The sequence below is a fragment of the Biomphalaria glabrata genome, chromosome 12 (genome assembly GCF_947242115.1).
Source record: "Biomphalaria glabrata chromosome 12, xgBioGlab47.1, whole genome shotgun sequence".
Lineage (NCBI taxonomy): Eukaryota > Metazoa > Mollusca > Gastropoda > Planorbidae > Biomphalaria > Biomphalaria glabrata.
Window position 1 is genome coordinate 24,341,063 of NC_074722.1, and position 18,708 is coordinate 24,359,770.

At 33.5% G+C, this 18,708-nt stretch overlaps 1 protein-coding gene across 6 annotated transcripts; it reads left to right on the forward strand.

The window, feature by feature from the left end:
* The first annotated feature begins 2,594 nt into the window (after positions 1-2,594).
* On the forward strand, positions 2,595-18,498 carry LOC129922038 (glutamyl-tRNA(Gln) amidotransferase subunit C, mitochondrial-like). Of its 6 annotated transcripts, XM_056006064.1 has the most exons (7): positions 7,395-7,610; positions 8,873-8,980; positions 13,186-13,263; positions 13,595-13,764; positions 14,075-14,178; positions 16,193-16,270; positions 17,000-18,498. In XM_056006064.1, exons 3-6 carry the CDS (start codon positions 13,195-13,197, stop codon positions 16,261-16,263), a joined length of 414 nt encoding a protein of 137 aa, XP_055862039.1. In that variant the 5' UTR covers positions 7,395-7,610; positions 8,873-8,980; positions 13,186-13,194; the 3' UTR covers positions 16,264-16,270; positions 17,000-18,498. The 6 variants fall into 6 exon arrangements, with proteins under 6 accessions (XP_055862037.1, XP_055862038.1, XP_055862041.1 ...); XM_056006062.1 differs by lacking the exons at positions 7,395-7,610; positions 8,873-8,980 and adding an exon at positions 2,595-2,685; XM_056006063.1 differs by lacking the exons at positions 7,395-7,610; positions 8,873-8,980 and adding an exon at positions 2,595-2,685 and having other exon boundaries at positions 17,003-18,498.
* Positions 18,499-18,708: the final 210 nt, after the last annotated feature.

Sequence of the window (18,708 nt, forward strand, 5' to 3'; positions counted from 1 at the left end):
CCCATTTAGCTACGGTCATAGAATTCAGTAACTGTAGTTTGCTTTAGAATAATATTGAAGAGAGAGATTTTCCACCTCAAAACGTTCGGTAGGGGAATTTCAAACTCAAAACCATCTGGAGGGGTTTCAAACTTTAAAAAAAGCCATCTGTAGGAGAGAGATTTAAACTCAAAACCCCCAATTGTCTTGGCTACGCTCAAATAATTTTAGTGTGTAATTTTCTTTTTTTTTTATATTGAAGAGGTATTTTTTTTAGCATCAAACCACTCTGAAAAAAAAAGGGGGGGGGGGTTAAACTCAATACTCCTTTTGGCAACGCTCATAGATTTCTGAGTGTGTATTTTCTTTTTTAGCGGCCCCCGAAAGGGGAAAAGACGCTATTAGTTTTGTGCGAAATGTCTGTCCGTCTGTCCGTCCGTCCCGTTTAGATCTCGTAAACTAGAAAAGATATTAAAAATCCGACATCACTATATTTTAGACCATTCAAAGTTCTGATGCAACGGCTACTTTTTTTTCTGAAAGCGAAAAATCTAATTTTTAAAATCAGTTATGCAAGCAGTTTTTTAAAGAGAAAAAGCTAATTAGTATGCATTATAAGTTAGACCTAATTTAAAACGAATAGTAATATTGTAAATTTCATCGAGCTTTTTCAAAACAACAAAGTGCACAAAGTACATCAGTTAGGCCAGGGGAGTCGCTGTGGCCGAGCGGTAAAGCTCTTGGCTTCCGAACCGGGGGTCCTGGGTTCGAATCCTGGTGAAGACTGGGATTTTCAACTTTGGAATCTTTGGGAGCCTCTGAGTACACTCAGCTCTAATGGGTACCTGACATTAGTTGGGGAAAAGTAAAGGCGGTTGGTCGTTGTGCTGGCTACATGACACTTTCGTTAACAGTAGGCCTCAAAAACAGATGAACTTTACATCATCTGCCACAAGGTCCAAAAGGGGAACTAGTTAGGCCAGGTTCACATCTAAATTTACATTCACCTTCACCTATTCTTTGATCTGCGGGACCGTTGGGGCACTACACAAGATCTGTTAACCTTCTTTCTCCATTCTTATCTCTCATTTGTCTTTGAAATAATTTCATTTGGATGTTCTTTCTGAAAATATTGAAGCCTGCGTGGGTGGACCAATTCGGGGGCCGATTTTGAGTTTGTGTTTCCACACAAACTGTCTTTTGTAACCTTGTTTTATATTGAAGATGGAATTTTAAACTTTACTGGGGGGGAATTTAAACTCAAAACACCTTTGAATATACTCATAACATGTTGAGTGTATATTTTGCTTTGTTTTTAATATTAAAGAGATATTTTTTACCTTCAAACCCCGCTGAAGGGGGGTTTAAATTCAAAACTGAGTCAAAACCCATTTAGCTACGCTCATAACATTTTGAGTGCGTAATTTGCGTTTTTTATACCGGGTATTGAAGAGGTATTTATTAGCTTCAAACCCTACCGAAGAGGGGGTGGGGGTTAAATCAAGACCCCTTTGGCTACGCTCATAGAATTTTGAGTAATTTTCTTTTTTCATATTGAAGAGGGGGGTTATCATAAATTTTGGAGGGAGTTTAAAAATCAAAATCTTCCTTAACTGTGCTCGTAAAATTTGGGGTATTCTCGTTTGCATTTTTTTTTTGTTCTGTTTTATAGAAGAAGGGAATTTAAATGCGAAAACCCCTGGTAGGGGGGTTTTAAACTCATGCCCCTTTGGTAGGGGGTTTTAAACTCGAACCCCACTGGTAGGGGTTTTTAAACTCGAACACCCCACCTGGTATGGAGTTTTAAACTCAAAACTCCCTTGGCAGGGGTTTTAAACTCAAAACCTCCTTTGCTTTGTTGAGGAAAGTGATATTTTAGTATTAAAATCTCACCTAAAATATACAAAATCAAAGTAAAAAATCAGTCTCTAAATACCGATACCCCCCCCCCCCCGCGGGGGGGATTTCATTTCGGGGGGGGAAGTTTGAACCCCAAGAACCCCCCCCCGGCTACGCCCATGATATATATATATTGTTACAACATTTAAAGGAGGCAACTCAACGAGGTATGGGAACAAAGATAATACAAAGTTTAATCAACATAGATCACCAAAAACAAGAACCGTTCCAATCTCCATCTTTTCGCACTTCCTCTTCCTCTCTCCCCGTTCATTTAGTCGTTGGTGCGCAACCATAGAGTCACTACAGAACATGGTCATTACAATATATATATATATATGCGGCCCCTCAGTCCCCAATTTTTTATGCTGCCCTCGGTAGAAAAAGGTTGCCCACCCCTGCTCTATATAGATCTCGATATCATAAACATAGACATAAATAAATATTTATTTATGTCTATGGTCATAAAGCATAATCTTGTATGTATTATGTATGGATATATTTTTATTTTATTTTATCAATACTTCGCTTAGCTTGGTGATGTAATAAATCATTATAGATCTATGTGCTAACTAGATATTTTTTGTAAATTAATAATTTGATAAGAAAAAGAACAATAAAAGAAAGAAGTTCGATTTATTGTTAACATTTTATTTAGACCTTCATTTCAGTAAATAAACGTAAAAAAAAAACATAACGTCAGCATAAGAGCAAAAAAAAAAAAAAGCTCTTTAAAAGAGAGTTATTTAAAGTTCAATATAAAAAAGGGAGATCAATATGCTTAAAAACAACATGGTGCCGCTACAGGTAGATATATATTTAATATATCATATCATATGGGCTGCATCTTTAGAACTATTACTAAGTATTACCCTTTAGATTTATTAAATGTATTTAAAATCATTGGTATTAGTATACGACACTAGAAACGCTAAATTATGTTTCTGTTATATTTTCAGAATATGCAGAAAAAAATGCAGATTACAAATATGTAATTTGATTTCCTCGGAGATCACTAGAAACGCTAAATTATGTTTCTGTTATATTTTCAGAATATGCAGAAAAAAATGCAGATTACAAATATGTAATTTGATTTCCTCGGAGATAAATAGTTTTTAAAATATATATTTTTAAGTTTTATTTCTTATTACCATATATTGTCATTGGAAATACGCCATTTTGGTTTTAATGCTTAGTACTAGACTATCTCCCTTGAATTACTTGCCAACTTTTTTCTGTTGCTGCTTTGTCTTTCTTTCTAGCAGCTATTAGATCTAATATTAAAATTCATTTAAAATGCAAACAATCTTTTGTACTTTGAAAAATAACTAAAAATCGAAATTAAAATCATGTAGTTAAAGTAATAACAACAGACAAAAAAATTAATAGAAAAATAAAAAAAATAACTCTAAGCCTAACAAAATATCTTTTATTGGCAAAATAAAAGTAATTAAATAAATAGATACCGGTACCCTGACTTTAAATACATGAAAATAATAGACATTAAATGTTATTTAAGATATTAAAAGCATGCAAGAAAAAAATCAAATAGCTAAATAGATCTAATCTGAATAGATTGTAAGATGAAATATTAATCAACACTTAAAAATTTAGGCTAAAGCATCATACTCCAAGCAGTGGATTTGGCAAAAAACAGTTACATGTGGCCTCTTGTGGTACAACCACATCAAAGTGATTACCATTTGTATGCAATAGTGTTATGTTGCAGCATATATGGTTGTCTGTGTGAGATAGTATGTATGTGTTTGCATCATGAAATAAAGGTTTTAATAATAGCCATGAGTATTTTGTTTTGTTGTGGTTTGGTGAGAATGTATAGGTGTCTCTTTGCAGTAGTGTAGCAGCTGCAAGCATTTCTGCAGTTGTGGCCCATGTTGTATCTTTTTTCATCAGCTCCATATGCTGCTGTTAAAAAAAAATATGGTAGCTATAAGTACAAGTTCTTTATCCTTCTCTTATTATGTACGGTAACTTATAATCATATTGAATGAAAAACAATGCACAATATAAGAACAAGCAATATCTACAACAAGGTAGAGAAAGTAATGATAGGACTGAAGAGTGGAAGGGAACTCCTTTTATAACAGATTCGGGAAATGTTACAATGGCATCACAGTTAGTAACCTTGTGATGGCTCCAAATAGGGATGGGGCGATGAAAATCAAAGGCTTTATCAAATCTCTTTAATGAGATGAAAGAGCTTCAAGATAAAAATACTATGTCACTACTTCTGTGGACCAAATAGGGGAGGGGGACTAGAATCTATGACAATCAGAGTGTATTTGTCATACGTAACTACTTATAGACTGCCGGCCGACACGATATGATCCAACCACGGGAGTTTTTGTCGTACATAACTATCTGTACAAGCTGGCCGACATTATAGGATACAACCAAGAGAGTTTTGATCGTGACATCGTTATGTTGCGTCACGTTTCAGTCTTAGTCTCATCTGACTAGACCTCAGTTGAACTGCATGTCGGTGAAACGAACCGACAAAGAAAGCGAAGAAGGATAAATTTTGACCAAGTAAAACACCGTACCTTGCCCTTCTCCCTTTATGAGCATACCAGCGATCCTAGCAGTAGATGATCTAATATGACCACGGCGCCGGCCAAGCTCCGAGCAGGGGAAGGTGATGTTACATCACACCTAGTTCTGCCATAAAGACAAAGATCGCGTGTGACGGCCGGCGCAGCGAGGGTTTAAAGGTACGTAAGAATAAACGGAGACAATCGCCACCTGTACGGTACGGCGGGAGAGAAAAATACATGGGTAATACATGGGCGCTAGTGGATCCATGTGAAGAGAAGGGTTGGTAGGTGGAGTCGCTACCCCCCCCCCCCCCACAACTACACATCTTAAACAAATTTAGTGTAATAGGTGAGGAGTTTTTTTTTTTTTTTATGAACTCCGAAAGTAAAGATGCATAAATTATCTAAATAGTAGTGTATATGCTTCTTATCTGTTTCTTTATACATTGGCTTTTGTTCCCCACTCTACGCAAAGTAAATTTCAGATTGTGAAACATGATAGTTTAACAGGTGCTAAGTAACGTTTAACAAAGACGTTCGTGATCTAGTTACACTCGACCTATCCTCCCTCCAAGAGAGGTGGAGCCAGAGGTAGTGGTAAGAGTTATAAACACAGACATTAGTCCTATCTGATCATAAAACACACGCCAAACAATCTCTGGTAGACAGTAGACTCCACTCAGAAGACCTCACGGCGAAAGAGAAAGGGACACTGATCTGTGTCAGCTTCATAAAATTCTTTCTCTTCGTGGTGTGATTTTACGAAAATAGAGAGCGCTCAAAGTTCGTTAGAAATGTATAGATCTAACTGTAGTCTTAATCATCAACAGATAAACATAAAAGTATTATTTCTTATAGTAATAAGTTTCCCGTACTAGATCTATATCATTTATTGTCATTGCTCTAAAAAGATCACTAAGTCATAATGCATAATTTTGTTCAAAAAATAATAATAATTAACCATAACATGTATATCTAGATGCGTGTTTCATTTTTCATTTAATTCATGCATATTTGTTTTTTATTTTATCAGTATTTCGCTTTGCTTGGTGAGTTAATATATTAATTATAGATCTAATTGTTAACATATATTTTTTAATTAATAATTTCATAAGTAGAAAAAAAAAGAAGAAACAACAAGTTCATCAATTTATTAATAACATTTTATTTAGACCTTCATTTCAGTAAATACACTTAAAAAATCATAAGTTGACAGCATAAGAACAAAAACTCTCTTTAAAAAAAGTTATTGAAAGTTCAATATAGGTAAGGGAGATAAATATGCTTAACAAACAACATGGTGGTCGGCAAAGGTATCTGCGTATCTAAACTATTACCCTCAGACTGTCTGTCTTGTCTACTAACTTAATAAACTTAGACTAGGTTAGAGTGTAGACTGTAGACCTAGACTTTGACGTCTTCTTACTATTCTTAATAATTCTTAGACTCTCACTCTAGAGATATAGATCTAGAATAAAAAGTGTAGACTAGTGCCTAGTCTAACTTTCTTACTATTCTTAATAATTCTTAGACTCTCACTCTAGAGATCTAGATCTAGAATAAAAAGTGTAGACTAGTGCCTAGTCTAACTTGAAAAAGAACGTTAGCGTCACCTAATTCTAGGCACTAGTCTACACTTTTTATTCTAGATCTAGATCTCTAGAGTGAGAGTCTAAGAATTAGGTGACGCTAACGTTCTTTTTCAAGTTAGACTAGGCACTAGTCTACACTTTTTATTCTAGATCTAGATCTCTAGAGTGAGAGTCTAAGAATTATTAAGAATAGTAAGAAAGTTAGACTAGGCACTAGTCTACACTTTTTATTCTAGATCTATATCTCTAGAGTGAGAGTCTAAGAATTATTAAGAATAGTAAGAAGACGTCAAAGTCTAGGTCTACAGTCTACACTCTAACCTAGTCTAAGTTTATTAAGTTAGTAGACAAGACAGACAGTCTGAGGGTAATAGTTTAGATACGCAGATACCTTTGCCGACCACCATGTTGTTTGTTAAGCATATTTATCTCCCTTACCTATATGGTAATAGGCGATATTATGCCGCCCACGCCTGATCCGGTTCTTTCTGTGGTCCTACCGTAGACCATAGGCTCATAAACCTACCCTCCAAAGCTGTACCATCGCAAATTAATATTAAGCCGAAAAAAAAATATTTAGTTTTTACGGTTCCTTATTATTGCTGTAATAGAGGCAACGCCATATTGTTATGATGTTCTGGAGAGGAAGTAAAGAAAAAAATGTCACTGAACTATATATCGTTTGGAGCACTATATTATAGTTTAGGATTAGGTTTAGTAGGATCAAAATAAAAGGTTTACTGCTAGGTTTAAGTTTAGGGTTAGGTTTAGAATAAGAATTAGGTATAGAATTAGGGTTAGGTTTAGAATTAGGTTTAGGGTTAGTATTTAGGTTTAGGTTTAGTACTAGGTTTAGGGAATTAAGTTTAGGGTTAGGTTTAGTATTTAGGTTCAGGGATAGGGTTAGTGCTAGGTTTAGGGTTAGGTTTAGTGCTAGGTTTAGGGTTAGATTTAAGGTTAGGGTTAGGTTTCATTAAACCTATTCTAAACCTAACCCTAATCCTAAAACTAACCCTAATTCTAAACCTAACCCCAAACCCCTAACCCTAAACCTAGCAGTAAACGTAACCCTAATTCTAAACCTAATCTTAAACCTAGCACTAAACCTAACCCTAAACCTAATTCTAACCCTAATTCTAAACCTAATAATCCTAAACCTAACCCTAATTCTAAACCTAATCCTAACCCTAAACCTAATTCTAAACCTAATCCTAAACCTAATTCCAACCCTAACCCTAAAGCTAGCACTAAATCTAAATTTTGATCATACTAAATTCCATCAAAATAATATATAGTTCAGTGATACTTGCTCTTAGTTTATTGTTTTTTAAACTTCTGGGATGGAGAGTTACATCCTCTTAAGAACGTAGTAAACAAAATGGCGTATTTTTCATTACAACAATGATAAAAGAACTTGAAAACTAAATATTTTTTTTTTCGGCTTAATATTAATTTGCGATGGTACAGCTTTGGAGGGTAGGTTTAGGAGCTTATTGTCTACAGTAAGACCACAGAAAGAACCGGATCAGGCGTGGGCGGCATAATATCGCCTATTACCCTAGATTCTAGATCTAGTAAAGTTCTCGTAAGTGACTTTAATGCTTTAAATTTAATGTCTTTATACTTTATCTAACTCTGTAGACTAGTCTACATTTTTTATTCTAGATCCCTAGACAGACAGTCTAGTAAGTGACTTTAATACTTTAAATTTAAAATTTAATGTCTTTATCTTTAGAACTCATCTAGATCTAGTACAAGTTCTAGAGTCTAGACTCTATAGTATACTGTATAGTATAGAGAGTAGAGACTGACTCAGTCATTTGAGTCAGTGTCACTCAGTCTGAGTTGAGACGGCAGAGTTGACTGAGACATGATGATGAGTAGATCCAGAGTATTCTAGAGTAACTGACATCGATCGAACAAGTTAAGCTCAGTCGCCAACATTTTTTATGTTTAAATTTGACTTTTTTTTTATTTGTGTATCTCCTAAGAATTAGAACTCACCTAGGAAAAAACTGATTGTATAGAATCTATGAACTTCATCCATTTGTCTTACTTTGTCTTAAAAAGTATGTGTGTTTTATTATATTACTATTCATCGTTAAAATTAGATTTGACGTTAAAGTTTAAGTGGGTCAGGTCAATGCTTTCAAGAGCTTAAAGTTTCAAACATTTTTCTAGCACTACCTTCAAGAATCGAACATCATAAAAAAACTCTCAAACACATGAGAAGTATGCTGTTTTAAAAGTGTTATTTAATAATCTTGAAATTTTGTGAAAAGTATGGTGTTATTAATATCATTTTTTTTTTACGCCATGTCAAGACAGACAGGTTTTAGTCATTTTCACTTTCTCCATATCGAAGGTGCCACTCCATATCGCCCATCTCTGCCTTGTCAAAAAGTGTCTAATTATCTGGTGCCTAAATTTCCAGACACCATAATGATAATATAGGTCTAAATAAGATAAAAAGATCTTGAGAGAAAAAAACTCTAGATATATAATTCTACATGTTAGACTCTAACACTAGAGTAAATTAGTATATATATTATATATATATATATGTATATATATATATTATTTTTCTTATAAATCTTTATTTAGACCTATTATCTATATAATGACTACATCTAGTCTAGATTAATTCTAGATATCTAGATTCTACTAATTCTAGCTTAGATTTAATCTAGATGTATAGTAACTGACGCCAATCGAACTCCTTCATGTTAAGGAACTTCTAAAGCACCCAACTCTATTTTTTAAAATTCTCCATTATTTCGATGATTATTAATAGCGACCTTAATTTTGAACATAATTAACAAGTTTTAACATGTATTTTATCCTTAGGCTATGGGCTGTTGGTGACCATATTGTTACGAATCTCACTATGCAGGCTCTCTGCAAACTGCACCATACACCACCAACTTAAAGAACTTGACAACTCAGGGCTCCAAAGTAACGTAACACTTTAATAGTTGAATAAATAACATCCAACACTGTACAATTGGCAACACGTACACTGTACAAATATCTCTCCGATAACACAGTACCGCCTTATCAAACTCTTGCACTGGCCTCTCCGTCTCGTTCCGGGCTTGCGCTGGGTTCAACAGTTCAGGACTCGATCACAGACCAAGATCAAGACACCAGTCATCTCAACTGTACTTGACAGTACTCCGCGCTGAACCGTCGTAATGCTCCGTACAGAACCACACCGTTGAACTGTGCTGTAGTGAACCTTCTGTCGTGAACCCCTTTTCTGAACCGTCTTGACTGTGACACCTCCGTTCTTATATAGGGTCCCTACTGGCCTTCTCGAACCGGACAGAACGCCGTTCGACGTTTCTAGGTGGTCAGATGACTACAACTCTCGTGACGCTCCTGAGCTTTGTTCACAACGGCGATCCTTCCCGAACCGTCCTGTTGCTTGACTCGGCTGACTGTCGTAACTCGTCACGGTTGACCGCTCGTCTAGCGCTGGCCTGGGGCGATTTGCGTCAGCTGACCACACACACACCACTACCCGCATTTGTGCCACCACCAGGTTTATAAAGTAGCAACTATAATGATTCTTACTGCTAATTCATGATACAAAAGAAAAGCTGACAAAACAGAAAAACAAAATGAGAATGTGTGGAAAAAAATGACTCCCGGTTAAGAGTCATTAAATAGTATAGACTTCACAGGATACAGGGGAGGGGAGGTAGAGATGATTCTCCTCTCAATGCTTCACCTCCATCACAAACCCCTAAGGTTGACAGATGAGTTTTCAAATTGATAATTATGCAATTTGTGTACATATTTAGTTACTAATGTAGATACTTTAGATTAAATAATAATATTATAAAATATTTATTATATATTATGTCAGGAAGTGTTGATAAATATAATCGCCCTCTTCCTATCTACTTTAACCCTTAAGATGTGCTCGTGGAAAAGGAAGGAGGGGTCTTACGTTTGAAAGGGTATGGGGCGGTAAAATTGTTGATGATCTGCACATAAACCTTATATATTTTAAGGTAGTCTCCTGTGTAAGGGAGCCTGATTCGTTGTTGTTTTTTTTAAGAACTGTCAAGGTTATACTCATAGTAAGAACTAGAACTCTACAGCAGAATAAGTATTTATAAGAGATTAATTTTCCCAAAAAATTGATATAGAAAATTTTAACACACACTTACATAATTAGATCTTCCAAGTAGAATTGTTCATTTTAAATTAATATAAAAGAGAGAACTATAGATATTTGTTTTTAAGATATATATATGTGTGTGTGTTTAATAATGCATGTAGAAACCTTTTTTTTTTTTTTTCATTCCTAAGAGCAAAAAAATTGTATGTGGTACTAAACACAAATAAGAAAGTTGTAGTAAATATATTTGGTTTATGATAGAGAAGGCAGGTTTAAATTGGAACATCAACAATCTGCTATAAGCAGAATAAGTTAAATTGGAACATCAACAATCTGCTATAAGCAGAATAAGTATCTATAAGAGACCAATATTCCAAAAAAAATGATATAGAAATTTTTAACTCATCTTCTTTTCCATAAACTTTTTTTAAAAATTTCAAAACTTTATATTTTATATAAATATTATATTACATCAATTTACATATATATTCAATATATGTAGGTATAGGTAAAAATTAATTACCACTAAAATATTTGAAGGAGGTAACACACCCACACAATAGATCTTCCAAAAGGGAATAATATAAAGAAGGAGTGTTGATAATAGAGATAAATGCCGTTATAAAATATGAATCAGAATTTAACCATGTTAGTTAAAAAAATTTTAGCTTTTATATAGTGCTACTTTCAAGCTAATAGCATGATCAGAGTGCTATGGTCCAATCTCATTTGTGGACCAGTGGGGGGAGCGGGTATCTGGGAGAATGTTTTTCCGTGCTGCCTTTAGGCACTTAGTAAACACAACTCTGTCCGAGTCGGGTGTCAAACCTCAAGCCCCTTTCACAGGTAGCCAAGTTCAAGGGTATTTAGCCTCTTGACCACGTTTCCCACTATCAACATATTTAATTCCTATAAGTAACGCGCGCAAAGCCCTCCTGCTCATTTCCATTCCCATTAAAAGAAGACGATTTACTCCAATTTAGCACCTTTGTACAATGCTGTTCCATACCCTTAACTCCAGTGTGTAGCCTTAAGACTCATTACATAATTTTCACGACCAAGTTCAACATCTAACCGACCAAGTTCAACATCTAACCGCAACAAATCCTCCCCATTTAGTGGGAGTACGTGGAGGGGGGAGGGCTAAGGAGGTGAAGCAATGAGAGGAGAATCATCTTTACCTCCCCTCCCCTGTATCCTGTGATGTCTATATTATATAAAGATTCATAATCCTGAGTCATTTTTTTCCACACATTCACATGATTGTCATTTTTTTCCACCGTTTTTTCTGCTTTTCTTTCGTATCATGAAAAGGCATTAAAAATTGTTATAGTTGCTATTTTTGATAAGGTCACTAATAGCCCAAAGTCTAAGGATAAAATATATGTTCAAACTTTTTAGTTATGTTCAAAATAAAGGTCGCTATTAAAGGGTGCCTAATTTTCCGCCTTGTCAAAAAGTGCCTAATTATCCGGTGCCTAAATTTCCGGGTGCCTAAATATCCAGTGCCTAAATTTCATAGATTCTCATTATATAGATGAGTGTTTCTCCAGTACTGGTATCAAAAAGTGTCACATTAGGCCAAAAATTAAAGTGGAAGTTTTTTTTTTTGTTTCATTTTAAGTGTATTCACTTCTTCACCCATTGTACTTTAAGAATTTATCAATAGAAAATGAATTGCATTTCAGGTGCATCACTGGGACACCATTGATGATTAAAGTTAATCTGTTTGCTTTTTTAGCATATTTTGAATGAATCTATTGTGTTAAGCAGCTAGATAAAGAAATTAAAGTTTTTGAGCACTTATGTTATGTTTGCGCTCAATTTTTAAAAATGGGACACCATAGCACATGTAACACTACTGGTTAAAGTTTTTTAATTAAGATTTTTTATAAGGAAATAGAATTTATGCTATACTTGCATTGTAGCTAAATATATAGACTATTATTTGCTGCAATATCTCAACCATTATTCAAGCATTTATTATAACATGACTATTATATCTAGTTCTGGATTTAGATTCTAGTACCGGTATCTAAATCTACTATCTACTTTTGTATAATATGAGTTTAAGTCTAAAATCTAGTCTAAGGCTAAGGCTTAATCATTAAGTAAGTTGATCTATCATATTTTTATTAAATTTATTGTATTGTCATTTCTAGAATCTAGTATCCAGTATGTTATGGAGCATGTGTGTGTTTCCTATAGGTTATGATAAGGGAAAGGAGTATTAGTGTTTGTGGGTGGAGAATGATACAATTGTTAGCTGGTCTGTCATAATTTATGTTAATAAGTCCCGTGGATGTTAGTTGAAGTCTGAGATGCCATATTATTACTAAATATGTACCTTATATCTGTTGAATTTGTGTAAATTGTTAATACTAGTCTCATTAAGTTTGTTTATAAAGAACCCTGTTCAAGTTTATTTCAAGTTGTTTAAAGTACTACATTTATGATTTAATACACCTATTAGTTGCACTAGCTGTTCGGAGCTAAAATCCTATGACTGAGCACAGCAATTATATTACAGCTTTAGTCATGTCTCAAAACCTGACATACATTCCCTTATTTTTTGTATGAACAGTTTACAAAAGGAGACCAGCAGCCTTCAAAATGAAAAACAAAATTTATTGATATTACTTAGAAATGCAAATCATTTGTTTGATAATTTGTATTTCTTTAATATTTGTTGTGAAAAAAACATTTTTTTAATGATTATTACAAAGCTGATATCAACTCACTCTGGTAAAAAGTTTCAACAGGTTATTTCTCTCACATCCATCCTCGGATCAAGTTGAAACTATGCACAATTATTCATTTTATGTTAGTGCCTGGCATACAATGTTTTACAAAGCAATAATTCCTGGCTTTAATCTGTTAGTAAAGTAAGAATTAAAGTGCTTCTGTAACTCTTCCTTTTTTTTTTCCTTTTTAAAATGTAATATCATTGCATAAATATAGATCTAGCCCAATTTTTGTACAGTTTGCTTTTATGTATGTATGAAAATAGCACAATTTTTTTTTTTTTAAGACAGCAATTATGCAGTGCCTAAAATTAACAAGAAAGTTTCCTTTTCACTTTGTTCATTGTAGAATGCTGTCAAAAAAGGTAATCACACCCACTTTTGTCATTCTTAACATCAAGTACTTAATTAAGCTTTTTTATTTTATAACATTTATTGGTTGATTTCCATATTGGTAATCAAATTCTATTTAGGATGTTTTATTATTTAAAAGATTACATAATAAAATTTATGAATTGAAAAAATGTCATAATTCTGCTTAAGCTTCATCATAAGCTTAGATCAGCAACTTGGCACCAACACTCTTTTTAAATGGGAATTTTTTTTGATTCTATGCTTTGTTCACTTGACTTGTAATTACATTAGATATTTTTAAAAGCTTTAATACTTTAATTTTTTTTTTTTCTGTCAAAACAGATTCCTGATATAGATCTTCAAATTATAGAACAGTTGGAAAGACTTTCCTTGGTTGAATTCAATAATGAACAAGGATACATCTCATTACAGAAGTCTGTTCAGTCAGCTGACTTGTTACAGGCAGTAGATACCACCAATGTAGAGCCACTTGCTTCAGTCCTTGAAGATAGGTTAGTATTTATTGTAGGCCTACTGCACAACTCACTTCAAGCTGATGCATATTTAATTTTAGACTTTTTATTAAATAAAAGGAAAGCAACCTGTAAATACAGATTATTATATGAAGGCTTCTGTAGTGGGCATCCTCATTAGTAGTTGAAAGTTAGGATTTGTAAGTCACTGTTTTGGATTCTTTGGTACATAATACAAGTTTATTATTATCTTACTGCTCTAACACTGACTTGCTCATTTCCATTGTAAATATATTGAATTTATATTCACCTTTTAGTTGTATTATTATAACTATTCATTCTATTCAAGGGCTTTGTGGTTACGAGAAGACAAAGTAACAGAAGGCAATCAGCTGAAAGAAATCTTAAGTAATGCAACAAAAGTGGAAGAAAATTATTTTGTTGCTCCTCCAGGTATGTACACAAATGTACATTAAAGCTTAAGATTATGAAAAACATGCATTCTGAAAAGATTATAAATCTTCTTATAGTTATAGAGTAGTTAATGCTATTTGAACACCTATAGGCCAAAATTTCAAAGTTTGACTTTGACAGCGCATTATTTGACAACGGTTTGACATAGAAAAGAAACTGAAGTACCCCGGTATCAAAATCTTCTTTAGTTTAAGGAGAATAAGGATGATTACTTATATTTGTACCCCTAACCTATATTTGTTATTATATTTAAGGTCAAAGAGGCCATGTGTTTTCATTTAATTCAAACAAATTTGACACATATTATTTGATTCTAGACACCATAATTTATTTTTGCATCAATAAACTCAGATTTTAATTCTATGTTAATATTAGCTAAATTTTAAGATCCCCAGGCATAATCCATCACATGAAATCATTAAGATGTTTTTCAAATTATCCATAAATACCAACACAAAAATAAAAATTATGATCTCACTTACTTATTCTACCAAAATTAGGTCACTGGTATAGTGACTTCTGCACAGACTTTTAGACTTATTTTATGTTTGCATGATTAGATGTGTGTTAAATGTTTGTGTTTTGTGTTTATTTATTTAATAAATTTCTAATACAGATGATCTTTTGTAGTATAGTACAGGCTAGGATGGCCATTCTTGCCTAAATAGCTGAATCCTCTAGAGTCTATATTCTCTCTATATAAATATCTGGTAGGTCTAGATCTAGGCATTTAACTTCATTCAATGTATCAAGCTCACTCCAAACATTTGTCCATTTATTTTCTATAAAAAAACAACAAAAAAATATAATATAAGATCATTAACATTGATGTCCAAAACTGGATGTTTGAAATAAATTTTGGTAAGAAAATCGTAATTTAATACAAACACCCTATTAATTTTTTTTGTATGGAATCAAACAACTTGGTTTATGAATCAAATAAGTCAGCCTCAAAAACAGAATAAATATTGCCGGGCTCATTAGCATAGACTTAGCCAACCAAAAAATATAGTCTTAACCCTAGGAAGAGGTAAAGTCATCCTGGTAACATAAGAAAAAACAACAACCTGACTTACACATTTGAAATTCTTTTTCTTACATAAAAAGACAGTAAATGGAAGGAAATTGGTCAGAATCATTGGTAAATGGGCAAGCAGATTATACAGCGCGCTAGTTTCATATTAAATATCAAAATAAAGCAAGTGTTTGAATTCTTGTAATGTCTGGATTAAATAAAAAGATAGATTGAAATAAAAGTATAGAAAGATTTGTTACAGATATATAGTGTTCCACATTGAAAAGAATAACTTTGTACAGCTCAGCTATATAGTGTTGCATATTACAGAGAACGTAGGCATGGTGGTTGAATGGTAAAGCGCTTGGCTCCCAAACTGAGATCCCAGGTTTGAATCCTGGAGAAGACTGGGATTTTAAATTTCGGGACCTATTGGGGGCCTCTGAGTATACCCAGCTGTAAGGATACCTGACATTAGTAAAGGCAGTTCGTCTTGCTGGGTACATAACACCCTCGTTAACCATGGACCACAGAAACAGATGACCTTTACATCCTCTGTCCAATAGATCATAAGGTCTGAAAGGAGCACTTTACTTTTTTTACTTTTAAAGATAAACGTTTGGTACAGCTATATAGTGTTGCATATAACAGAGAAGGTTTATTTAAAAGTACCTGTAATTAATAATGAAATCCATGGTTGGTCCCTGAGTGTTGATGTTTTTTTGCTTTGGTTGGACACTTCATCTCCACCACATTATTCTATTCGCCAACTGCTTAGCACCAAGCAGCCTTTCAGCTTCTTTAAATTTTACCTTCGCTGAACATACAAATCTAGATCTCTTCTTTAAATACACAACCTCTCCCCCCCCCTCCTTTTCCTATATTCACATGCACACACACTTACTCTCACACACTGTTTTCAGTGATAGTATTTTCTTTTTTGTTCTCTAATTGTTTGTTTCTTTTCTTTTCATGCAGGGAACATTCCAATGAAGAAAAGAGACAAAGATTTTTTGAAGTCTGTGTTAGAAAACAAACATTCAAAATAACATTAAGGTACTTTTATCATAGACTCCTTTCCATTTCCATTCAATTTCCATTTCAATAAAATATTTATTACAATTTTCTTAGAAGTCAGTGATGTCAATTTCCTATTGAACCGTGGAATGACTTGCAGAGGACAGCTGCATTACTGACTTCAGTGCTTTGAATATGTTTTTTTTTAATAAACCTATAAATTTGAGAATTGATTAGTTCATGTAAACATCACTAGAAAAATTTGTCAAAGGTTATGAACATTCATTCTTTTTTGCTATCCAGAAAAAAATATTTCTTCAGTTCCATAGATTTACTTTTATTTAGAGACACTACAAAGATGGAAATTTGTTTTAGAGCACTCCTAACAACTTTATGGAACTGAAGAAATATTTTTTTTCTATCTTTTCTTTGCTTTGTTTCTCATCTTGATGCATTCAAAATTACTTTAGTTTTTATAGACTTCTTATTTCATTCTGGTATACTGTATCCTTTCTAAATCAGTCTGTTGTAGATTCTAGACCATCAAGACAATTAGAAATTCATACAGACGCCGTTCTTGGTCTTGGCGACTGCAGAAATTTGGACACTCAATTTACTCTTTTTTTTTTTTAATGTAACTTTTAGAAGTGCATATTTGATTCTTAATGAATGAGTTGCAATTTCTACATGACTAAAAAAAATCATGTCACATTCATGGTGGATACTATTGTTATATTTTTGTAACTTTTAAAAACATTTCTTTCACAGAAGAAGTCCTAACAAGGTGTACTCTCATAGTACTTCAGCTCTTGATCACGAAGTGTTTTGTATAGACCAAAGTTTGTATTGAGATCAACAGTCTTTCATTGCTAAACTCATCTCACTATTGACAGTAATGTCTTAAGTCAAGATATCAAGAATACAATGTGCTGTTCATCTTTATGCTTAGATCATAGTAGATGTCACTTGTAGACTGGAATAGGGATGCAAGAAAAGGTTCATTTTCTTAGAACTGGGTGCTCTTAGATTGTAGTACATTATCTTATCTTATATACTACAGACGTTAATTCAAAAAAGAAGAGATAAAGTTGTTAACAGGATTTCTTATTTTAAAGAACGGTGGAAAAAAAAATTGATGATGTCCTAGTGATTTGTTGCATAATAAATTGCAAAAAAAAAAGTTGTAATTGTGATCAGGACACTTTATCTGGTTATATATGTTCAAAACATTTTGATCACTGGCATTACTAGCCTTGACTTAGTTTTATAAACTATTGAAAATGTTTCAACTTTTTTATTCTTTATATAAAGATGTGGTTATTTATTGACATATAAAAAATTTACAAATCAACTCTTTTTTCAGCCAGTAGGATCAAGTGTATTCCATTAATTGACGATGATAATCAGATAAACCATGTGTCCAAAAGGTCTACCAGAAACCTTAAGAATGGTGGAATGTCATCATGCTATTTACATTTAGTCTGTTAAAACATGGCCTAATTATGTTGCCAGCATATTACCGACTTTATTTCCCTTAGTCTGGAGCCTTATATAGGGCTGTATCTTTTCACAGAAATTGTTAATGTCTGCATTTCATAGTAAAATTCCTGTGTATAAACTTAAATGCTAACCTAAAACATTTGTAGATGTGCGGTGGTTGAGTGGTAAAGCGATTGGCTTCAGAACTGAGGGTCCCGTGTTTAAATCCTGTTGAAAACTGAGATTTTTAATTTCCGGATCTCAAGTCCATACATGTCTAATAGGTACCTGACAATAGTTAGTCGTTGTGCTGGCCATATGACACCCTTGATAACCGTGGACCACAGAAACAGATGTCCTTTACATCATCTGCCCCATAGATTGCAAGGTCTGAGAGGGGAACTTAACTTAAAACATGTGTATCTGATCAGTTCATAGGCATGCCCAAAACTTGTGCATTAAGATTGCTAGAATATCAAAGATCACTAAATAACTGACTAATTTGCATCTGGTCCAGGATGACATGTTGATTTCTAGCATCATGTGGTTGATTTCTAGCATCATGAGAGTTCCCAATCACTTGTATAGTATTCAGCTAATTAAAATTAGTTGAATTTATTGAGAATTACGTTTGACCATTTTTTAAACATTTGTTTTGACTGATGTGTAAGCTAGTATCATGTCTGACTTTCTTAGGGCTAAGATAATGTCTTAATTGTGGATTAATTGCTTGTTGTGGATACAGATGTTACTCTGAGTTTTGTGAATAAAAAATGTGAATATTTTTTGTGTGATGTTTTATGAATCATAATTTCTTTTGAGTTGTTATAATTGTTATATATAAGTGATTTATAATATATAATAATTGTTATTATTATTTTTATCGTTATGATTATTTTTGTCTGCTCTGGATGTTTCAAAATTTGTAGATCACTTGATCTGTCTAGCCACTTGAGTTACTGCACTCCTCTGGAATCTTCAGACTTGGACTCAAGACA

Excerpts from the sequence above, each read along its gene's own strand:
- LOC129922038 (XM_056006062.1), top strand. The coding sequence starts at position 2,656 with ATGCTTAAAAACAACATGGTGCCGCTACAG. Across the intron at positions 2,686-13,185 it reads ACAACATGGTGCCGCTACAG|ACAGCAATTATGCAGTGCCT; the intron begins GTAGATATATAT and ends TTTTTTTTTAAG. Across the intron at positions 13,264-13,594 it reads GTAGAATGCTGTCAAAAAAG|ATTCCTGATATAGATCTTCA; the intron begins GTAATCACACCC and ends CTGTCAAAACAG.